The sequence below is a fragment of the Galeopterus variegatus genome, unplaced genomic scaffold, assembly GCF_000696425.1.
Source record: "Galeopterus variegatus unplaced genomic scaffold, G_variegatus-3.0.2 Scaffold1916, whole genome shotgun sequence".
NCBI classification, from domain to species: domain Eukaryota; kingdom Metazoa; phylum Chordata; class Mammalia; order Dermoptera; family Cynocephalidae; genus Galeopterus; species Galeopterus variegatus.
In genome coordinates this window covers 68057-93695 of record NW_007728027.1, presented here as the reverse complement: position 1 = coordinate 93695, position 25639 = coordinate 68057, and the positions used below count along the sequence as shown (strand labels likewise).

Sequence of the window (25639 nt, the reverse complement as noted above, 5' to 3'; positions counted from 1 at the left end):
ATATTTTCTCCCACTCTGTTCACTGTCTTTTAACTCTGTTAATTGTTTTTTTGCTGTGCAGAAGCTTTTTAGTTTAATATAAGCCCATTTGTTTGTTTTTCCTTTAGTTGCCCATGCTTTTGGGGTCGTATTCATGAAGTCTTTGTCCAGTCCTATTTCCTGAAGTGTTTCTCCTATGTTTTCTTTAAGAAGTTTTATTGTTTCAGGGTGTATATTTAATTCTTTAATCCATTTTGAGTTGACTTTAGTGTATGATGAAAGGTATGGGTCTAGTTTCATTCTCCTGCATATTGATATCCAGTTCTCCCAGCACCATTTGCTAAAGAGGCAGTCTCTTCCCCAGTGTAGACTTGGTGCCTTTGTCAAAGATCAGATGGCTGTAGGTGTGTGGGTTGATTTCTGGATTCTCTATTCTATTCCATTGATCAGTGTGTCTAGAAACAGGAGGTTTTAGATGTACAAAGAAGTGGGAATTCTACAAAAGACCTAAAGTTAAATTTTAAACTAAAATATAATTTCTTATTGTAGCACATATTTCAACCAAAAAAAATCTATATGCTTGGCTGAATTTTTAGATCCATTTCGTACTTTGCCTTTATATAGTAAATAAAATAAAACCCAAAGGAGGCCATATATAAGTTTTAAATAAGACCAAAAAACTTCTAGTCTGAGAGTCTCTTACTCACAATAAAATAACAACTTGAATTATTTTTACAGTCCTTCTTTACATTTCCTCCTTAAAAATACTCGCTTAACATTAATTTATACACACAGATTCTATTAACATTGTTCAAAAGACTGTCTTTAATAGTAATTTTTGTGTCAGTGTTACTTGAAGTCACCTGAACTCTTAAAAAATATTTTCAAGATACAAGTATTTATGTAGATAATGAAGACATGTATGGTAAATAACAATATTAACAACAGAATAACAGTAGACATTAATCGAACCCTGCTCTATACTAGGCATTACCCTCAGCACTTTACTGGTATCAAGTTATAAAATCACAATCTAAAAAGGAGATACTATTATTATTATTACCCTTTTACAATAAGAAAACTGAGGCATAGAAAGGTTAAGTAACTTGCGCAAGAGCAAGCAGCAAAATTAATAAGAGGAAGAGGCAGGATTTACACCCAGGAAAGGTGCTCAGAACCTGCATTATTACTCTCTATGATCTAATGCCTCTTAACATAGTAACTAGCAATTAACTACATGAGGAATTTAATAAAATAGATAAGTACTGTTTGTATAATTAAGTTTTGCTTAAACCTTTTGATATCAAAGTATAAACTATTATATTAAGTAGTTCCTGTCCTATACATTCAATATCAATACAGTAAATCTGTTTTCTGAAAGTTATATAATAATTCAATGATGTTAAAATTTTATTTCCATAACTACAAAAAAAGGGAAATACTTCCACACACTCACCCAGGTGAATACTGCTATAAATATGGACCTAATGAGTTGTTTGAAATTAGAATCTCTTCTAACAGGAAGTTCCATCTCTATTGTGCACCATTCAACAGAAAAATGTGTGCTTGTTCTATTATTTGCATAGAGTACCTATGTAAGATACAGCTAATATAAATTGAATGTTTTTCTCAGATATACGTACACATATATACATGTATGAATATATACACACATATGTGTAAGTAAGGTATATATAGTAGTCCCCCTGTATAGTGAGTAGCTCCAAGACTTCCAGCGGGTGCCTGACACCAAACCTGACTGTGGTCAATCAGAACACATTTCTGTTCAGGTCTACCATCCACAAATTTAATGCCTTTTCCATCTTAACTAAGTAGTTATCACGTACTGTGGCCACAGCTTTTGTAGTTGGAAGTGTGGAAGCAAAATTAGCATTAATTTCTTTTTCCTTCTTCACAATTTCACAGATGATTCCTTCTTACCACAGACCTTAGCAACCTTAGCATATGATTTCTTTTCTTTCCTTAGGTCGAGAAGCTTTTCACTTAAAAGGAAGCAGTTCACAGCTTCTCTCTGCCATATCCGAATTGCCAACATCACTACTATTCTTGCACTTTGGGGCCATTATTAAGTAAAACAACGATTACCTGAACACAGGCACTGCAATACCATGACAATCGATCTGAAACCTAGTCAGCTACTAAGTGATTAATGGGCAGGTATCCTCTATAGCAATGAATACACTGAACAAAAGATCATTCACAGTCCAGGCAGGATGAAGCAGGATGGCATGAGATGCATCACACTACTCAGAACAGTGTGCAATTTAAAATTTATGAATTGTTTGTTTTTGGAATTTTCCATTTAATATTTTTGGACCACAGTTGACCACACACGACAGATACTGTAAAAAGCAAAACCACACATAAGGGAGGACTATTGTGTGTAACTTGGGACTGGTCCCATTCATTAATCATAACAGCCATAGAACCTTTTATCTAATCCTCGATACTCTCCACTACCACTACATGCCAGATTCAATGAACAACAACAACAAAAAAGATAGTGATGGGAACCACTTCCTAGTTCCTCAATCAAATGTACGATTAAGCTTGAAAAAGAAGTGACCAAATAGAACACGGTTCCAGCAAGGAAGAAAACATTAAAGGAGAATTTGCCACCCTACCTCACCAGGGTAATATTTTGAAGTCATGTCAGATTTACTTTTATTTTATAATAATGGTAGCAAAAGAGTACAACTATTTTAAATACCATAATTTTTTTAGACACTGCTTCTGTTACCAGAAGAATAACCCTTTACAGAATTCTACCACCTGCATACACACAGTGCAAATTATTGTATACATACTAAACATAAAATCCTCCTCACACACCATGTAAACAAAGAACAAAAACACCACAAAACATCTCTAAATACTGTACCAAATGTTCTTATTGTCACAAGATTTGGATAAAAGGAATCATTTCATCATGACGGAATCAAAATCACTGAAATAAAATCCTATTTTTATTTTATACTCTTCTATTTTAATCCATAAAGTCCCCCTCCCATTTACAATTTAACTCTAAAAACATGTATGAGAAAGTTCGTTAATTTAGGTAATCAATGGTTCCACTCCATTACACTTTAAGCAACTTTCACTGGTATTTGAAATTTTTATCCCTACCTCTTATAAAAATAAAATAAACAATGAAATAGGATTTACAGATATAAATGGCAAAGTTAGATTTTGATCTATTCTTCCCTCTTTGGGCCTTGAAAAATAATACTTAGTAGGAAAGCAATACTTTTAATAAGGAATATAGATATGAAAAGCACATAACATGCTTGGCACATAGTAATATTGTTAAATGAAGGCATGTAGGCAGCACTCGAGACAGAAATGAAGAAAGAAACAGTAGTATGGAAACTTTTTTCAAAAAAGAATTAATATTCTTTGTTTTATGTTCCAGTACTGTAGCTAAGTACCCAGTTAAGGACATCAGACATCTATTAAAGCCCCAATTCAAAATTCTTGGGCTGGCTGGTTAGCTGAGTTGGTTAGAGAGCAATGTTAAAATATCAAGGTCAAGGCTTCGGAACCCTATACCAACCAGCCACCAAAAACTCATCTAATACAAAAAAAAAAAGAATCTTTTTAGCTGGTCTACAAAAGGCCTCTACACAAATAGGGATGGTCAGAATGAAGAAGAAGCAATAGCACTATTTTTTGACAAAGAGCTTCTCCTTGACCAAACTTTAGTCAGGCTCTTCTGAATGTTCTTCCTAACTTCCTAACACAGGCTCCAACTTTTGGACTTCCATGTTTGTCTTTGCATCACCCAATTTTAGCAAAAATCATGCTAATAAATTGATTTAGCCAGAATCCTCCATCCTCAACATCTGATCACCCTCAATATTTAACCAGGTTCCTCATTTCCACCAACCCCCAGAGAATGTCTGGACAGACTGGCCTGTCTTCAGCAAGAATCCTGTTAGGTCAGTTTAGCCAGAAACACCCCCTAACCCTGATGTTTCTTCTTAGTAATTTTCCATCCACTAACACCCCTCCCCCAAGCTATCTACCCTTTCCACACACACACCTTGGCTATAAATTCACACTTTTCCTTGTACTTGGACTTGAAACGAACCTCTCTCCCCAACAAAACCCTATTGTCATAGTCCCTCCCATCCCCAATAATGTTTGCCTTACCATCTTTAACACATGTTTGAATAATTTTTTCTTTAACACCTTTCAGCCCAACAGTAAAAGGAGGGAGACAGATAAAAGAAGCAGCACCAGGACTACAGAAGAAACTACAGTAAGAAACCATTGCCAATTACTGTATATCCACAAGTTCTGCAATAACCTTCTATCTGCCCCAGAAAACACAAATTCATATTATCTATGACTTCTACTTTTCCATGAACTTTTTGAAGTAACCCCGTATGCTTATAAAAGGCTCAGCTGGAAAAGAGAAAGTAATGAAACAAGCAAGCAAGAGGAATAAAAATACTTTTTTTTTTTTACATTTTCTTCTAAAAAAATGTGGAGGGAGAAAGAAATGTTTAGTGACACAATACACAAATAAGCTATTTAGTGAAACATTTTAACTACTGGTTCACGAAAACCCAAATACTTGCATTTTCTATTTCTAAACCAGAAGAAACACTGCCACCCACTGACTGCATAGTGACTTTAAGTGAGAAGCACAGAGCCTTGACTCCTTGAGGTATCAAAATTGAATTATTTATTTATTTTAGCATTTCAAATATTCTTAAACATTTTTAGCCTCAGGACCACTGTCTCCATAATTTTCCCTTAAGAAAAGCTGACACAAAAAAGTTTTAAATCAAAGTCATGTAATTTGTTACTAATACTGGGACAACAAATATTATGCATAATCTGTATATGCCAAAACCTGCCTAGCCTGAACAAGACAAGGTATACAATCAACAAACGTAGAAGTTGGGACATTCTACAAGACAGCTGACCTAGTTGCTTCAACAGGTAAATGGCATGGGAAAAAAAGTGGGGGAGGAGGGGGATGAATACTATTCTAAATTAAAACATTTTTAAGAAACATGACCAAATGCAAGGAAATCATCTTATTCACTTTTCTGGCTCAAACAAACTAGGTGCAAAAATGTATTTGAGAACAATATAGAAAACTGAATGAAAATATTAAATGATATTAAATCACTATTTTTACTTTCTTAGGTGGGACAAAGTTTAAGTGATTATGTAAAAAACAAATCTATCTTTTTCAGATGAGTACTGAAGAATTTAGTAATAAAATATCATGAAATCCTTAAATTCCTTTAAAATAGCTCAGAAAAAAGTGATAAAGCAAAAATTAGCAAAATGACTTAAATCTAGGTAATAGTTATACAGCAGCTTATATTTTTTCTTTACCTTTCCGTTAAGTTTCTGTAAAATAAATTTTGTGAAATTTTAAAAAAGAAATTTTAAAAACACCCACACATTCTTAATAAAAAAGGTACTGATCAGCTTTTTCTTTAATTCAAAGCTTAAATATAAATTTGCTTTCACACACACACACACACACACACACACACCCAAATTACCAAAATTTGTCAGGCCAGAAGCTGTGGTGGGTACAAGATTGATCTCAAAAGCAATCTCCAGGGCCGGCCCGGTGGCGCACTGCTACAGTGCGCTGCTCGGGAAGTGCGCCGGTGCTCCCGTCGAGGGTTCGGATCCCACATACAGACCAGCCGCTCACTGGCTGAGCGAGGTGCGGGGGCAACACCGAGGGCTGCGATCCCGTTGCCGGTCCCAGTCCGGTACGGGCGCGACACTGAGGGTTGCGATCCGTTGCCGATCATGAAAAAAGACAAAAAGGAAAAAAAAAAAAAAAAAAGCTCTAGTCCAGAAGTGTGCTGAGAACAGTGGGGTCAATAATGGACATTCCTAAAGACCTGTAACATCTGTTAATTTTTTTTTTAAGTAAAATCTAACTTACATTTTGTTTTCAAACCTACCATTGATATAGCTCAGGCCCAGGAAGCTCCCTAAGGCCCATCTTCCAAATACCTGAAGTCCTCTAATCCTACTAACAGCCATAAAACTGTCTTCAGCTCCTGGTACCTACACACTGCTCTCATTTATCCAAAGTAACAACTCAGCAAGGAAGAGGAGGAGGTAAATCTATCCTCCTCCCCATTTGGGACCCCCACTTTGTTCACAGCTCTATCTCAGGCATCCAATAAAATAACTGGCACAGAGTAGGAATCCAAATATCTGTCTAAAAAATAGATGGGTAAAAGAACAAAGCGTAAATCAGTAGTTTCAAAAGTAATTTACAAAGATTTGGGTGACAAGGTTCTTGAATTTTTATTTTTATTCCTTTTCCTAGGAACCAGACAAGAGTCCTTGTCTTCTCTAGGTCCTAGGAAGGATATACACCACACTATATTCAAAAGTTTTTCTGTCAAATGCATGGCTCTTTTTTTCTTTTGAGTTGAGCTAGTCATCTTGAGTCTCTCCTCCCTTGAAGTTACTTCCCACCAAAAGGGTTTTCTCTCTATTAAATTAATATAAGCCTAGACACAGACTCATACAAATGAATGCTCAAATACCCACCCATAATACAAATGACCCTTTATAAATTACAGGAATTATTCTTTAAATAATGTACTTAAAAAGCCAATATAGGGCCGGCCTGGTGGCGCACTGGAGAGTGTGCCACTTGGGAGCACGGCGGCGCTCCTGCCAAGGGTTCGGATCCCATGTGGAGACTGGTTCCCGCTCACTGGCTGAGCGTGGTGCAGGCACAACACCGAGGGTTGCGATCCCATTACCGGTCAGTAAAAAAAGACAAAAAGGAAAAAAAAAATTAATAATCTAATAATATATGTGATATGAAGAATGTAACTACAAAGTACAATGGCAAATCACCATTTTTTTAGTATGAAAATGCCTTTTGTTTAAACCAGTAACATAATAAAAGCAATAGATAATCCTAAGAGCTTTGTATTGCACATTACAGAGATTTTTTTATTGAAACATAATTGATTATACATGTTTGTGGAGAACAGAGTTGACTATCAATAACTGTGTACAGCGTGTGATGCCAATATAAAATTTGGCACAGCAAGCGACAAGATCTAGAATTAATGTGGCATTTGGCGTGGCAATTAAAATCAACCACACAAAAGTGAAAACAAGAGCTACTTAACCTACTTGATGATTTGCTTATAAACACACATTTATCTTTTAAATAAACGTTACAATACTGTAAATATCTGAAAGGCTAGAGCTAAATCATGTAAATGGTACTGTGGCATTCTCAAATTTAACATTCATAACTTCAATTATTTGGAAATTTCCCCTAAGGATCACGTCATGTAGTTGTAAGTTTATAAGGAGTAAGTCTGAAAGTCTCTGCTATGAGGCTGAACGGTTGTCTGTCTTACATTAACCAACCCATCTCAAAGCAACTTATGTGGTTCTGTTTAATTGTCTGCTTGTTTGTTTGTTTAGAAAACATAACCACTCATCAGGAAGACTGCTCTGAAGTACTGTAACTTGATTTCGCCTTGCTACATGGTATTCTTTTATACTCATCATCCAAATAATGCATATGCTGTTTAATAGGAACGTTATTCATCATAAACCCCTCAACTTTAAAAAGTCTGCTAAGTTTTAGCCTCAACCATAAGAACAATACAGTGTGGTGTTTTGTTTTCTTCCGTGGCAGATTTTAACAGCTTACTAAATGACTTTTGGGAGGGTGTATTCTTATGACTTTCCCTATGAACTGTCAAGAGACAACTTACTACTTGTGTCTTTTGTCTCCCTCAATACTGTGTATTCTTGTACACAGCAGACATTCAGTATCTGTTGAGTGACCCTTAGAAGTAAGAATTTAAACAGACCTAGGGTTGCCCGGGGAGAGTGCTGGGGAGAGGAAAAAGGGATTGGGGAGAGATTGGGTGGGGGACATGAGGAATAATTGCAATTTGAGGTGGTGGGCATGCTGATAGTATTGATCTGCTCACCATCTTGGACACAGGTGCTGACAGTGAGCTCTACGCTCCATGAATATGTACAATCAATAAAAATTTTTAAAAATAAAAATAAAAATGTAAAAATTTAACTGCTGTTTAGAGTATAGTGTTACAATATCAAGGCCAAGGGTTCAGATCCCCACACCAGCCAGCTACCAATAAAAAAAAAAACGCAGAAGAAGAATTTAAGACTAATTCCTAATATACAGCCTTAAAAGAATGCTAATAAAAACTGGTTATGAAAAATGTCCTTTTTACTATTGTCTTTAGACATTCATACTGGAAAAGAAAAAAAACTTTTTGGACAGCTGAAACGGCTGTCAGGATTTGCACGGCAACATCTCGGAAACGTTAAATATGGGTAAAGGGTGTATGAAGGCTTCAACAAGAATTTGAAAATTCTCCTAATTAAGAAAACTACTTGGGCCGGCCTGGTGGCGCACTGGAGAGTGTGCTGCTTGGGAGCGCGGCGGCGCTCCTGCCGAGGGTTCGGATCCCATGTGGAGACCGGTTCCCGCTCGCTGGCTGTGTGCGGTGTGGGCGCGACACCAAGGGTTGCGATCCCGTTGCCGGTCAGTTAAAAAAAAAAAAAAAAAAAGAAAACTCCTTAACTGGTTATATACCAAAATTGCACAGCAAAGAATCTAATGAGGTCACAGGTTCATGCAGGATATCTTGGTTGCTTCCAAGTTTCAGCCGTTGTGAATAAAGCTGCCGTAAACATCCATCTGCAGGTTTTTGTGTGGATGTAAGTTTTCAACTCCTTTGACTAAATACCTTAACTACATGCCAAGAACATACAAAAGAAAAAGGAATAAAACCAAATGTACAAAGGTATTGGCTACTAGAAGGGGAAAAAAGATGATTAAAAATGCAAACATCCTATAAAACCCAAAATTAGAAAACTCTTAGAAGATAACTCAGGAGAAAACCTAGAGGACCTTGGGTTTGGCAATGACTTTTTAGTTGCAGAAAAAAGATGATTAAAAATGCAAACATCCTATAAAACCCAAAATTAGAAAACTCCTAGAAGATAACTCAGGAGAAAACCTAGAGGACCTTGGGTTTGGCAATGACTTTTTAGTTGCAACACTAAATGCACCATCCATAAAAAAAAGAATTGATAATCTGGACTTCATTAAATTAAAGTTTTCTCCTGTAAAAAAGATACTGTCAAGAGAATGAAAAGACAAGCCACAAAATGGGAAAAAAAAAATTTGCAAAACACATATCAGATAAAAGACTCTTACCAAAAGTATACAAAGAACTCTTAAAATTCAACAATAAGAACACAAACAACCCGATTAAAAAATGGGTCAAAGACCTTAACAGACACCTCACCACAGAAAATACATAGCTGGCTAATAGGCATATGAAAAGATGCTCCACATCATATGTCATCAGGGAAGTGCAAATTAAAATAACGATAAGACATCATCACACACCTATTACAATGGCCAAAATCCAGAACACTAAAAAACCAAATGCTGGCAAGAATGTAGAGAAACAGGAACTCTCATTCATTGCTATAGGAATGCAAAATTGTATAGCCACTTTGGAAGATAGTTTGGCAGTTTCTTAAAAAATTAAGCATACTCTTACCATACAATCAATCAATCATTCTCCTTGGTATTTAGTCAAAGGAGTTGAAAACTTACATCCACATAAAAACCTGCACACGGATGTTTACGGCAGCTTTATTCACAAATGCTGAAACTTGGAAGCAACCAAGATGTCCTGCATTAGGTGAATGGATAAAACCATGGTACATCCAGACAATGGACTATTATTCAGAGCTAAAAAGAAATGAGCTATCAAGCCACAAAAAGACATAGAGGAATCTCAAGTGCATATTACTAAGTAAAAAAGCCAATCTGGAAAGGCTCCATACTGTATGATTCCAACTACATGACATTCTGGAAAAGGCAAAGCTGCGGTAACAGTAAAAAGAGTAGGGGTTGGGTGAAGGAGAGATGAATAGGTGGACACTACTATTTTTAGGGCAGTGAAACTACTTTGTATGATACTATAATGGTGGATACATGTCATTAGATATTTGTCCAAACCCACAGAATGTACACCACCAAGAATGAATCCTAATGTAAACTGTAGACCCTGAGTAATAATGACATGTCAGTGTAGGTTCACCTACTGTAACAAACGTACCATACTGGTGGAAGATGTTGATAATGAGGGAGGTTACTCATATACCTTTCTGGGAAATCTCTGCATCTTCTACTCAATATTGCTGTGAACCCAAAACTGCTCCAAAAAATAATGTCTTAAAAAAACAAACATCCATATTTAAATTATGCTATAACTAAGAGTTCCATCAAAATTTTAATTAAGCTCATACAGATTAGACTAATAAAGATTACAAATTTCATAATTTCATAAAATCAACCTTAGAGCTGAAAGGAATTTTTAAACAATCACAAAAGTTTAAGCCTCTTGCTCAAAAGCCCTCAAAAGCTGCTCAATACAAAGAAACATTCTTCACTGGAAAACAGGTCTTATAATTGTTAACCCATATTTCTAAAAACAGGTAGAATATATTGCTTTCATCTTTTTCTTTTTTTCATCTCTTCATCTTTTTTAGATTAGATTAATTCATTTACCACAGCATATACCTGTGTGGTTACATATCATGATTACAAGATATTATTTAGTTAACACACTTATAATTATACTAGAATTACTATTTGTACCTTAAGTTTCCTTGCTTCCAGAGACTTTAGTTTTTTATTTTAATTGTAGTTAACGTCAATTTTTTTATATTCAGGTTTGTATGAAAAGGCTTACCATTTTATAGAAAATAAATTCCTTTTGTGTCAAATCAAGCTCAATTTTGTTACTGCAAAACAATTTGCTGTCAACTATTGATTTGTAATTTGTCATCCCAGAAAAGAATTTATTAATTTAAAAAAAAATTTTTTTTGGCAGTGGTCCAGTACAGGAATCTGAACCCTTGACTTTGGTGTTATCAACCCCATGTTCTAACCTACTGAGCTAACTGGCCAGCTTAAGAACTTAATTTATTTCAGTATGGAAGGAAAAAAGATATAAAAATTGTTGGGACATAATGAGCAGCAAGTAGCAGTTTTAAGTGCACAAATGCACCCTGCATTACTTTGCCATAGCACTAGCTCAACTACAAGTTGATGCTTTTTTATGTGGGAAACTAATCTGGTATTTGAAAACCATCTTGGCATTACACTAAACATATTATTAAAAGGAAGATTTTCTGTACTTCAGATTAGCAAATAATAGGAGCTTTATTAACTAGCAAAACTGCTCTTTCTAATAATGTCGCCCCACATATGCCACCTTTAATTAAATTACACGTCTTGTACCTCAACCCCATCAGACAGGATCCCCTCCCTAGTCCAGGTTTAGCTACTCCGTTTCAAAATGAAAGGTGTGACTGAGTTTTTTCCAGGTATCTTTAGCTTTGTATATTCTCCAAAAAACGTCCTGCTTTTTGAAGTTTTGTACTATAACACTCTGAAACCTACCAGTTATCTAAGAACAAGTCTCTTCTTCTACTGTTTATCCACTTAACAAACAGTTTTGGAGCACCAACCATTATGTGTACTCTCCTAGACTAGGACTACTGCAATAAAAGCTACAGTGTAGTTAATCTGAGAAAGGTAAGTCAACAATTATAATTCAGCACAAGGTAATAAATACTATACTGGAAGTTAAGTACAAGATGCTAGGTCAGCCTATATTTCATTCTAAATGGAGAAGAACTAACCTCATACAAGGAAGCCAAACAAAAAGCTAACTCACATAAGCTATACTGAACAAGTCCCCTGATTAGACCACAATGTGTAAAGATTGCCTAGGCTAAATATGAATTAAACCTTAACACTGAGGCAACATATCAGGGTAATATACACTGAGGAAGCCAAAATAAGAATTCAGACTTCTATAGTCTTTAATAGAGGTAGTGTTAATAAAGAGTAACCATAACCCAGAATCTACAAGACATGTGACTTTGAGACTCTTTCCAACATAAAAGTAAGTCCCAGAGGTGGAAGGGTTTGAGGTGTGGATAAAGGTGAGGAAAATGAAAAAGTTTTTAAAATATTTTTTTAATAAAAAATAAATTAAAATTCACAGAAATACATGAGCAGCTGAACTGTCCATTTCTTTAGTCGTGGTTAGAGATCAAGCAAGAATGACAAGGATTTGGGTTTTTTTGTTTTTTTTTTTTTTTCAAAGATGACCGGTAAGGGGATCTTAACCCTTGGCTTGGTGTTGTCAGCACCACGCTCAACCAGTGAGCAAACCGGCCATCCCTATATGGGATCCGAACCCGTGGCCTTGGTGTTATCAGCACCACACTCTCCCGAGTGAGCCACAAGCCGGCCCAAGAATGACAAGGATTTGAAAAGTAACCTTATGAATATCAGAAAGAATTTTTCTTATACTCAACATCTTCAAATGAACATAAAACTGGCTATTTAAACCCACAGGGTTAAAAATGAATAGGATGTAGTGCGGCTCTGGCTTAACTTTGGTGTATATAAGAATCACCTGAGGAGCTTGTTAAAAACGGAGATTCCAAAGGTGGCCAGTCAGCACAGCTTGTTAGAGCAGCATTGATAACACCAAACAAACAAACAAAAAAAGGACATTCATAAGCAATATCCTCAAAGTGAATATTCCAAAGATGTGGTTCAGAAACCTCTCAAACTGTGCTTGACAGATTGAAAGCTAAGGTTTTTAGCATGGAAGATAGCACAAGATTATATACCACTCTTCCCCATCCCCCTCTTCCCCATTTCATTCTCAAATAAGAGGCACTACACTTTGAGTCCAGGACAAAAAATAGAGTTCTCAGGTACAAAAAGCTGGCCAGCTCTTAGTGGAGGAATAAAGGTATTATAAAAAAGAAGTAAACTAGGGCAAGAACTCTCATCTAGGATTCTCTCTTTCCTTGGCTCCCTCCATTACATCCCTTATTTTCCACACGCCACATACTCCTCACTGATTCCTCTCCACGTAGAACTAGGCTGACTTCTTCTTGATTCCTCTCCACATAGAACTAGGCTGACTTCTTCTTTAAGAATGAAGCACCTTGAGAGTTGCGGCGGGGAGGGAGAATTGTTAGGAGAAATCGGCAAAGGGCAACAAAAAATGCTTACATTGTGTAGTAATAAAATATAAATAAAAAAAAAGAATGAAGCACCTCTAATCATGCAAGTAGAGACCAGAGTAGAAATCAGAAGAAAGGAAGCCTGGGAAAAGCCACCTAAAACCATGTGCTAAATTTAGGAGCAAAAGGGACTCTGGAAGTTCCCAGGGAAATGCCTGCTAATTGCAGAAAAGCAATAAATATAATGCATTTGAGGAAGAAAAGAAAAATAAAAAAATATTTCTAAAAAACAGTAGTATGTTACCTATTTTTTCTGCAAAGCATACATGGTTCAGAACACACCTAAAATAGTTTCTTGAGCCCTATCATGTGAACACATAATAAGATTTCAAATTATAAACCTTTAATTTCTCTACAATTACCAAAGGTAAATAAGAACACTATTAAAAATATTTTGAGATTCACTAGTCTTACACAGCACAGTTAAAACTGTTAGGTTGAACAATATGAAAATCACTATTTTGAAAGATCAAAAACAGTCAAATAGTAAAGCACCAAAGCAAGTGAATGGGAAAAGTCTTCTCAACAAATGATGCTAAAAAACCTGATAAAAGACTACCACCCCATTATGTAATAAGACCTGCCCTACATCCAAATACCCAGAAAATGTCAATTCTACTTCCTAAATTTCAACTCTATACACACTTAATTAATGTTCCCTTCACCACTGCTTCATTTATGAGATTTATCACTTCATGTGAACTACTTCAATAGCCTCAAACTGATCTCTTTGCCTTTAGACTATTCTCTACCAACCAGTCCTGCTCATTGGGAACTAAGTGATCTTTCCATTCATATCACTGTCCAGCTTAAAATTAAAAAGAATTCATAATCTTTCAATAAAATATTAACAGAGAAGTAAAACTGTAGTTATTTTTATGCAAGGAGCACAGTTTTCATAATCAAATTGAACTATGTTAAATCACTTACATCATAAAACAGTTTTCTATCAGCAGCCAGTCGTTTAGAAGCCAGTGTCTTGGTAACATGATAGAAGGTAAGTAATGCTCTGTGCTGTCGAAGATCATCTTGGACTTTAACAGACTCTATAAGAGTGGGAATCAGTTCAGGCCACTGTCTGGGACAATCCAATCTAGCAACTTTGGCAATGAGCACTGCAATCTGAGTTGCAATCTGGAAGGACAACAATTAATCATCATAAATAAACATATAAAATCAAGGCAATGAATAAGGAATGCATTAATAGTTAAAAATTACCTTTTTGGCTAATTATACATTTGACATAAATGATTTAAATTTCACTGAATGACTGCTTAATATAGAGGTTCTCAAAGTGCGGTCAGTGGACACCCGGGGGCCCTATGCCCCTTTTGGGGGGGTCTGTGAGGTCCTCCCTTTCCCAATTACATATCAGTGTGAAAATAGGTTTTCTTCATATAACTTCTACCAAACAATATATCAAAACAGAGAAAATGAAGATATGAAAATCTGGTCTTCTTTTAAATAGCCAAACACTAAAGAGATATGCAAAAATGCAAAACAATGCCATTTTTCTCACTAAATTTTTGTTTTAGGAAATAGCTATTATTGCTTTTTTTTTTTTTTTGTCCTTTTTGAGACCGGCCGCAGCGCACTCAGCCAGTGAGTGCACCAGCGGCCATCCCTATATAGGATCCAAACCCGCGGCGGGAGCACTGCTGCGCTCCCAGCTCCGCACTCTCCCGAGTGCGCCACGGGCTCAGCCCTTATTGCTCATTTTTTAAAAATGCTATTTATATTAACAAGTATGGTTATTGGGGGGTTATTATTTTTAAATTAACTAACAAATATTTTTAAATTTCTCAGTTTTAATTTCTAATACAGTAAATATCAACAGATATAACCTTCTGAGGTCTTCAATTTTATCAGTATAAGGAGGTTCTGCAAACACAAAGTTAAAGAAATACTGACCTAAGGGTAGAAATGAGCATCAAATATTATGTATTTAAGTAATGATATTTCTATATATCAGTGTTTCCCAAATGCTAGTTGACAAAACACCTAGGCAGTGGTTTTCCTCTCAATCACCCAAATTCCTTTCCAACCATCTCCTGCCCCAGTGAGAATAACTCTGATCTTCTCCATTATCTCTCATCTCCTTTGTCAAAGAATTGCCAAGTAGGAAACTGAGATGATTTAAACAGGTCAAGCGAAAACTACATCAAAACTCACACTGTATCTGACAGTATTTAATATTCAAGTTGAAAGAATCAAGTATAATAAATAATATTACCTTGGAAAAAATTAAGAATTTTCATACCCATAAGCAAAACTTATTTTATTCTTAGAAGAAAAATCTCACTATAAGGGAAAGAAAAAATAAAACCATATAATCTACTATCTGCCACAAAGTAGTGGGAATTTAAAATGTATGGGTGCAGGAAATAGACAAAAACCTGAAACAATCCTGTACTTTTTTTTAAAGAGGGGAGAGAGGACAACTTAAATCATTAAAAATAATTTCTATGCAGTAAGATTACAAATATAGAGGTTTGCTTTAAATGCTGGCTCAAAAACTGATATGGTTAAATAGCACACAAGTATACCTTAATGATTTCAAAATCAGAAGTCACTTTAATGGCCAAATCTAACCAAAATTCTTACCAGCTACAACTGAATCTCAAAATTAAAAAAATGAGGAGTTTGGGCTGGCCCGGTGGCGCACTGGAGAGTGTGCCGCGAGGGTTCGGATCCCATGTGGAGACCGGTTCCCGCTCACCGGCTGAGCATGGTGCGGGCGCAACACCAAGGGTTGCGATCCCGTTGCCGGTCCCTGGTACGGGCGCAACACCGAGGGTTGCGATCCCGTTACCGGTCAGTAAAAAAGACAAAAAGGAAAAAAAAAATGAGAAGTTTGTATGTACACTACAAATAGAAATAATGTAATACAATTTTATTTTTAATGTCGGGAAACAAAAACAGTTTGGAAAAGAAGCAAAAATTAGGAGAGGATAAAGTATAATTAGCTTTCATTCTCTCACTAACCTGGTTTACTGGTTCATTGAAGTTGGTGATGAGCCCTGCACGCAATGTAGATTTCTCCTCCTCTGAGAGAGCACTGTAAAAAGATAATTTATTATTGACACCTAATAATGAATGCCTATCAACACCTAATAAAAAGTCTTTTAAACATGTGTTCCTGAATGTTTTCAGTAAACAAATAGGATTATTTCCATTACTTGTATATTGGCACATCAAATAAATCACAAGCATAAAATTCCTTCACAACTGAATAAAAAGGAAGCTCAACACAGTAAACGACAGGAAATAAGACAAACTCAGGTAATTAATACAGTATTTTGAAGTTAGCTTTTGCTGATATAAAGATAGTTGCCTACAAAAAAAATTAATTAGTTGGCTAAAAAAATCTATATGAGTAAATATTACTCTTCCACTAGCTTCTTCTGTAAAATCTGAGTGACGTCATTCTATTCGGAAGTGGATTTGGAATCAGAGAATATTAAGGATCGAAGACTTATTAGAAATCAACTAGGTTAGGGCTGAGCCCGTGGTGCACTTGGGAGAGTGCGGTGCTGGGAGCGCAGCAGGGCTCCCGCCGCAGGTTCGGATCCTGTATAGGGATGGTCGGTGCGCTCACTGGCTGAGCGCGGTGCGGCCAGTCTCAAAAAGGACAAAAAAAAAAAAGAAATCAACTAGGTTAAAATCTTTCATCTTACATCTCTGGAAAGGATAAACTCAATACTAATAATTTTGACTGCATATGAGGAAGGAAACTAGAAAGCTAAAAGACAGAGAGAATGTTCACTGTAAAAGACCTTACACATGTTGAATTTTGAACCGTATAAATGTATTGTTCTCCAAAATTAATTATACAATGTTTAGCATTCAATCAAAACTTACCAGGCATACCAAGAAATAGGAAAAAATGACTGAAACCAAAATATAAACAGAAACAAGAGTACGAACATTGTGGTTACTAAAATTGCACTTAAAATCATTATGAATATGTTCAAGAAAATAGGAAAAAGATGGAGAATTTCACCAAACAACTGGAACCTATTTATTTTTAAATACCAAAGGGAAATCCTAGAACTGACAGACACAAGTGAAATAAAGGTAATAAACTGGAAGATAGGCCGGTGGAAAATATCCATATTGAAGTATGAGAAAAAAAGCACTCCAGCTTCTGAGAGAGTTCACTGACAGCAGATGTGTACTTGAAAAAAATACTAAAGGCAATTCTTTGTTTTGACACTGAACAGTTGACAAAATAAAAAATAAATAAAGGCAGTGCTTCAGGCAGAAGACAAATGGGTCCATATGGAAGCAAAGCACAGTAACACTGAAAGGAATAAAGAACACTAGAAAGGTACATTTAAATGAATACTGTGGATAAAATAACATAACATTTTGTGGAGTTTAAAATACGTATAGAATTAATTTCCCAACAACAGCAGCATTAAAGGCAGGAAGGCTTAAATGGAGTTAAAGTATTATTACAAGTTTCTTACATTAGAAAAAGTAAAGTATTAGTACTAGTAGTATATAAGGTTAGTCTCTAATAAACCAAGTTACAATCTGTAGGAAAATCACCTGAGTAATAAAAGTGTACTAAACAAGCTTTTAGAGGGAAAAACTGAGTCATAAAATTTCTTGAATAATCCAAAGTAAGGCAAGAAAAAAAAGAGAGAATAAAGATCAAAGACAAAAAGAAAACAAAGTGTGGTAGATTTAACCCCAACTATATCAGTAAATACATTAAATGTAAATGGATGTAACACTAAAATTAAAAGATGTTTATCATATTGGATAAAAAACAAAATCCGACTATTTGCTACTTATAAGAAACACATTTTAAATAGCACAGAGAAACACTGAATGAAAAAGGCAGAAAAAGATATGCAATGTAAAAACTAACCAAAAGATGGTTGGTGTGGCTCTTTTATCAGACAAACTTAACTTTAAGCCGAAACATACTACTAGAGATAACGAGGAACATTACATAATTATGAAAGAGGTCAATTCAACAGGAGTAACAACCCTGAATTTAAATGATTCTAATAAAGCTTCAATATACAGAGAGCAAATTCAGAACAAAAAGAATAGGCAAATCCATAATCATATTTGGAGATTAACACACCTCTCTCAGTAACTGATGGAAACCATAGCATAAAATCAGTAAAGACAGAAGATTTGAATAGCACTATTAACAGATCTGACCTAATTAACATGTATAAAACACTACAGTCCACAACTACAAAACACGGTCTTTACCAGTGCACATAAAACATTTACCAAAATACCATATGCTGGATCATAAGACAGTCCATTTCAAAGAATGAAATCAGTAACCAAAAACTAAAACTCCGCACATTTGGAAATTAGATAATATATTCCTATTTCTAATTAATCTATAGGTCTAAAAAGAAATCACACAGGAAATTTAAAAATATTTTTAACTGAATGCTAATGAAAATACCACATATCGGGCCGACCCCGTGGCTCATTCAGGAGAGTGCAGCGCTGGGAGTGCAGCAGCGCTCCTACCGCGGGTTCGGATCCTATATAGGGATGGCTGGTGCGCTCACTGGCTGAGCATGGTGCGGGCGACACCAAGCCAAGGGTTGCAATCCCCTTACCAGTCATGAAAAAAAAAAAGAAAATACCACATATCAAGGCTTGTGAAACCAAACTAAAATATGACTACAATAAAAGACTCACTACTTTAAATGCTTATAAGAAAAAACTGAAAATCAATTATCTAAGCTTCTATCTCAAGAAGGTAGAACAGCAAATTAAATCTGAAAAAAAAAAAAGTAAGAGTACGTCAAGCCTTATAAAGAACAATAACTGAAACAAAGACAGAAAAATAGGCCAATGGGACAAAATAGAGAATCCAAACCAGATAGATGCACACACATAAAATGCCTGATGTATATAAGATTACCATTGTAATGCAACAAGGTTAGAATAAATGGTGCTGCTCCTATTTCAAATATGCACCTTGCACAAAAATCAATTCCAAACAGATCATACACCTAAATGAGAAAAGTAAAACGAAGCTTCTAGAAGAAAACATAGGAGAGTATTTTCATGACCTTGGGTTGTGCAAAAATTTCATAAATATGGCCCAAATGAACTAATTATAAAAGGTAGTTAAATTAAAAATAATTAAAATTAAGACCTTCTGTTCATCAAAGACACCATAAAAGCAACATATTGAATGGGAGAAAATTTTTGCAAACCATATATCTGATAAGGGGTTAATCTCCAAAATATTTAAGGAATTCCTATAACTCAGTAGTAAAAAAAAAACAAACCCAATTTAAAAACGGGCAAAGTTGCTGAATAGACATTTCTCAAAAGACATACAAATGGCCAACAAGTATGTGAAAAAATGCTAAACATCACTAATCATCAGGGAAATGCAAAACAAAATCACTTTGAGATATCATTTCACCCCAGTTAGACTGGCTATTTTATCAAAAAGACAGAGAATAAGAAATGATGGCAAGGATGTGGAGAAAGGGGAACCCTCCTACATTGTTGGTGGGACTGTAAATTAACAGCCATTATAGAAAACAGTATGGAGGTTCCTCAAACAACTACAATAGAACCACCATACAATCCAGCAATCACACTACTGGGTATATACCCAAATGAATGGAAATCATTGTGTCAAAGGGATACCTGCACTCCCATGTTTTTCACAACTCTATTTACAAAAACCAAGATATGGAATCAACCTAAATTCCAAGATATGGAATCAACAGATGACTGGAATAGGAAAATGTGGTATATATACACAATGGAATACTACTCAACCATAAAAAAAAGAATGGAATTCTGTCATTTGCAGCAGCATGGATGAGCTTGGAGAAAATTACGATAAGTGAAACAAGCCAGGCACAGAAGAAGGGAAATACTGCACGTCCTCACTCATAAGTGGGAGCAAAAGAGAGACAGAGAGAGAAACAACAATCATAGTAATGTGTTGAACTTTCAGGAGAGAACAGAACTGTGGTAACTAGAGGTTGGAAAGGGGGAAGGGAAGGGGTTATTGAGAAATTGGTTAATGGACACAAGGAATGATTACATTTTGTAATGACAAACATGCGGACACAAGGAATGATTACATTTTGTGATGAACATGCTAATTATCCTGTTTTGATCATTACACATTGTACACAGGTGTTGATATTCAACTCTGTAGCCCACAAATACGTTTAATCAATTATGTTTCAATTAAAAAAAAAAAGAAAGCGAAAAGGCAAGTAACAAAGGGGAAGGCATTCATTGTCCATCAGGAAAATACAAACTAAAATTACCAAGCCCACCAGAATGGGTAATATGAAAGACAGATCTGACCAAGTGTTGATGAGAATATGGAGTAAATGCCAACACTCATATGCTCCTGGTGGGAGTGCAAATTGGTACAACCACTTTGGAAAACTAATTGGCAGTTTCTACTAAAGCTAAACATACATCTGACAATAAATGGCAATAAAATGCACATATGCACAATATCTTCTGGAGTGCTAGTAGTGTTCTAATTCCAAATGGCAGTTACAGGGGTGTTCATATCATAAACATTCAAACTGTACCCGTCATGTGTGTACCTTTTAAGTATGTTATATATTACACTTCAATAAAAAGTTTTTAAGTATCTCAATAGTGACTTTTCAAGATTAGTAAACAAAAGTGAAAACAAGATTAAACACTTAGGAGTCAAGCCCAATGCAGGCCTATGTTTTCCCATTAGAAATTATCTCTCTCATCATTTTATAACTACACTGTTCTTTCCAACTTTAATAGCTCCCTTCTATCATCACACCCCTAAAATAATGTTTTCTCCTATAATGTTTTTGCTTGAAGCTTGAAATTCAAGTTTCTTCTATGCCAAGGAGTCAGGTTCACCAGTTTTCGTGGTGTTCATAATTCTAATTAAGATATAATATAATGATTAGCTACCAAAATAAGAGAGACCATGCAAAAATATATCTACACATTAGAGAAATAAGCCATTAACCTGGAGTAAACGCATATCTTTAGCAATTCTCCAAGAATCTTTAACATTCTACCTTTAATTTATTCACATCTTATCATTAGATGAATTCAGACTATATCCCAAGCAGAAATTGGACAGTTACTGTGCATGGAATGATATATAAACTCAAGTCAGTTAATTCTCACTCTGTGAAAATAATGGTAAGAATATGAACTATGTAAGATGAAACTTAGATAAGAACACAAACAAGCAGATTTTTTTTAACTGAAACATTGATTATACATATTTGTAGGATATAGAGTTATGTATATAAACGTGATGAGCAAATCAGGGTAGTGAGCATAACCATCATTGCAAAACTTAATCATTTCTTTGTGATGTAGACATTTGATCTCCTACCTTCTAGCCATTTGACAACATGCAGTAAATTATTATTACAGATGACTGGATTGACTGTACACCAATAGAACTTATTTTTCCTATCTACCTGTTTTGTATCCGTTAACCAACCACTCACTATCCCCCTCTCAGCTTTCCCTCTAGTAACCAGTTTTACTCTCTCCTTCTGAAGGTTCAACTTATTTTTTTTAACTCCCACATGACTGAGAATATGTGCTATTTCTCTTTCTGTAAAAAGCAGATTTTTTTAAATGCCTTACTTTTAAATATAAGGTGAATTACTAATCTGCCATCCTTGCTCCCTTTCTAAGTACATTCATCTCATTTCCAGCTTTTCTCTCAATATACTAAGAGACAGTTTGGGATTTAACTATCTAATATTATTTGATTTCCCCCTTAACTTTTTTTTTTTTTTTTCCTTTTTTGTCTTTTTTCGTGTCCGGCAACGGATCGCAACCCTCAGTGCCGCGCCCGTACCGGACCGGGACCGGCAATGGGATTGCAACCCTCGGTGTTGCCCCTGCACCTCGCTCAGCCAGTGAGCGGCCGGTCTGTATGTGGGATCCAAACCCTCAGCGGGAGCGCTGCCGTGCTTCCCAAGCGGCGCACTGTAGCAGTGCGCCACCGGACCGGCCCCTCCCCCTTAACTTTTAAAATTTAAACTAAATCCCAGCTCCTAAATCTTTATGCAAAAGTACAATCTGAAATATTTAATCAAAATTTACTCTTCCTTTAAAACAGTCATTTATAAGTATATTCTTCATATAACCAGTAACACAAAATGAATTTTAAGAGATATGTAAAATTTAACTGGACAGAGCCATAGAAAAGTATGTGCTGCTGGACCATTTCCTATAACACAACAATGCACAATCTGTCATCACTAACTACTTCATTTTTCCCCAAATTATGAATTAATCCTAAAATAAGATGAGAAGGCTTTGCTTCATACTATAGTATCCTAAGTGCAGCCTAAACATATTCTAGTTGCTTCCAGTATCATTCAAAGGCATGTTTTATATGCCTTTGAAGTAATCACACAAGTTTTTTTTTTTTTTAAAGGTTTTATGAATAAATGAATATACAGAGCTTCAGCACCATCTACTGGAGAAGAAAGATTAGCAAAGTTCACTATTTTCTATCAAACAAATTCCAGTGTCATGTCTACACTGGCTTTCCATCAATTATATAACAGGTAATTAACTATTAAGAGAAATCTGTTCACTTAACACCTACATAGCAGTTAATAACTGAATCTAATGAGATTACAAATATATACTACTCATTCCCACCACAGACGCAAGAACGCAGAAGACTCAGGAATTAACATACAGCTGGTTCAGAAATGACCTGGGACTTCCTTCTCAATTGCTTTTTTCAAAATCCTAAATTTACACTTCTTTAAAAGAAAATAAAGGCTATTTTTAGCATGTCTCCTTCATTCATCATGATCCTCAAAAGCAGAAGGCCAACAAGACACAGACACAGACACACACAGACACAGACACAGACACGGACACACACACAAACGGGAAAAAACCCTTGGAGAAAACCAATAATACGTATGGCTGTTGATGTGTATTTAACTATGCAACAACACTTTTTTTCTTCAATGGTTAACACACTTTTTTTTTATTTGGAGTTTTTTCTTTTAAATAACAAATGCTTTGCAAATTTCCATGTCATCCTTGTGCAGGGACCAAGCTAATTTTCTCTGTATTGTTCTAATTTTGGTATATGTGCTGCCAAAGTAAGCACTAACACATTCTTTTATTTAAAAAGGTACATTTTTATACTTTCTTGAATTTGGAAAGGTTTACACTGTGGGAAGGGGGTGCTATGGAACTTACTGAGGTGCTACACGTCTCCAGTAACGATCAATTCCATGTTTAAAATACAGTACAGCAAGCCACCTTACATTTATATCCAGAGTATGATTTGTGAAAATATTCTGTAAATAAAAAACATAGTATTAGAATGTACATGTAATGAGTGAGTTAAAAGTATAACAAATATACTTACGGTAAAGTATGAATAGATTTTTTTAATTAAATATTTTGCTTAAATTTTATCACTACATATATCACATTGATATTTTCTAAATATACACAGTTCTACAATTCATATAAGGAAGCATACCTGCTCAGTATTTTGTTAATTGTTTAAGCTGAGTAATGGACATGTGAAGATTCACTATACTATTCTACTTCTTAGGTATGTTTAAAATTTTCCCTAGTGAAAAATTAAACTCAGAAACAAACAAACCTAATTATATTTCCAATGAATATCATATCCCCCCACCACAAAAAACTAAAATAAATATTTTCTAAGTTATAAAAGAAAAAGAAGATTCACCACAGCATAGATCCAAAGATTTTAAGGAGTCAGAGCCCCTGGGTTATTAACATACGCTGTGAAATAAACAACCTATTTCATAGTATCCTTCTTACCAAACAATTATGCTTACAAATAAGTCTGATAGCCGAACACTTTTAAGTGATATAAAGACAGATGTGATGTGAATAACTTCAACTCAAAATTAATCATTGTTCAAAAAATTTATTCAGTATATTAATCCAACTAATAATAATAATCATCCATACAGCTCCTGCTCTGCACAGTAGTGGGAGACCATAAAAATAACTATGCAAGCTACATCATGCAAGATTAACTTAATAATCAAGGGGAAAAATAACGATTGTTCTGGGACCTTTGAACATTTTAGTCAAAACACTGAAATGCCCTTACAGTCAGTTCTAAATATGCAACTCTCATACACTGTTGGTGAAACTGCAAAATGGTGCAGCCTCCATGGAAAATGGTATGAAGGTTCCTCAAATAATTACAAATAGATCTACCATATGACCCAGCTATCCCACTGCTGGGAATATACCCAGAGGAATGGAAATCATCAAGTCAAAGGTATACCTGTTCTCCAAAAATGTTCATTGCAGCACTATTTACAATAGCTAAGAGTTGGAACCAGCCCAAATGTCCATCATCAGATGAGTGGATACGGAAAATGTGGTATATCTACACAATGGAATACTACTCTGATATAAAAAAAGAATGAAATACTGCCATTTGCAACAACATGGATGGACCTAGAGATAAATATATTAAGTGAAACGAGTCAGGCACAGAAAGAGAAATACCACATGTTCTCACTTATTTGTGGGAACTAAAAATAAATAAATAAATAAATACACAAACTGGAGAGGAGGGAAGAAGACACAACAATTACAATCCATTGAAGTTGTTACAACATGCAAACAGATATGAGGTTGTTGGGAGGGAGGGGGGAGAGGGAAGAGGGAGGGAGGTTTTGGTAATGGGCCACAATAATCAACCACATTGTATATTGGCAACATAAAATAAAATTAAAAATAAATAAATACACAGCAAAATAAAAAAAAATAGTAAAACTAATAGTTACACTGTAATTAAAAACATTACAAATATTGAGAAAAACAAATCTAAAACAGTTGATGCACAGGACAAATGTAGCCAATGTGCTAGGTATGCGTAAATACTGAGAGAATAAGACAGAGAATAACAAATGCTGACGAGGATGCAGAGAAAGGGGAACCTCCTATACTCTTGGTTTGACTGTAAATTAGTGCAGCTATTATGGAAAACAGTATGGAGGTTCCTCAAACAACTACAGATAGAACTACCATACAATCCAGCAATCCAGCTACTGGGTATATACCCAAAGGAATGGAAGTCATCATGTCGAAGTGATATCTACACTCCCATGTTTATTGCGGCTCTATTAACAATAGCCAAGAGTTGAATCAACCTAAATGTCCATCAACAAAAGACTGGATAAGGAAAATGTCACACACACACACACACACACTCTCTCTCTCTCTCTCTCTCAATGAAATACTAGTCTGCCATAAAAAAGAATGAAATTCTGCCATGTGCAGCAACACGGATGAACTTAGAGAAAATTATGTTAAGTGAAATAAGGCAAGCACATAAAGACAAATACCACGTCCTCACTCCTAAGTGGGAGCTGAAAGAAAAAAAGAAAGAGAGAGGGAGAAACAAACGAACATTCAAAATAATACACTGAACTTTCAAAAAAAAGAAAAAAGAGAACAGAACTGTGGTTATTAGAGGTGGAAA

At 35.4% G+C, this 25639-nt stretch overlaps 1 protein-coding gene across 2 annotated transcripts in view; it reads right to left on the bottom strand.

The window, feature by feature from the left end:
- The window catches only part of IPO11 (importin 11), a 251868-nt gene that overhangs the window by 208038 nt on the left and 18191 nt on the right, over window positions 1-25639 (bottom strand). For both annotated transcript variants that reach the window (XM_008579583.1, XM_008579584.1), the window contains exons 3-5: window positions 23356-23456; window positions 16123-16195; window positions 14068-14271 (exon numbers count right to left, since the gene is read on the bottom strand). In XM_008579583.1, coding sequence (XP_008577805.1) covers window positions 14068-14271; window positions 16123-16195; window positions 23356-23456 — 378 coding nt within the window. The remainder of the gene's footprint in view (window positions 1-14067; window positions 14272-16122; window positions 16196-23355; window positions 23457-25639) is intronic.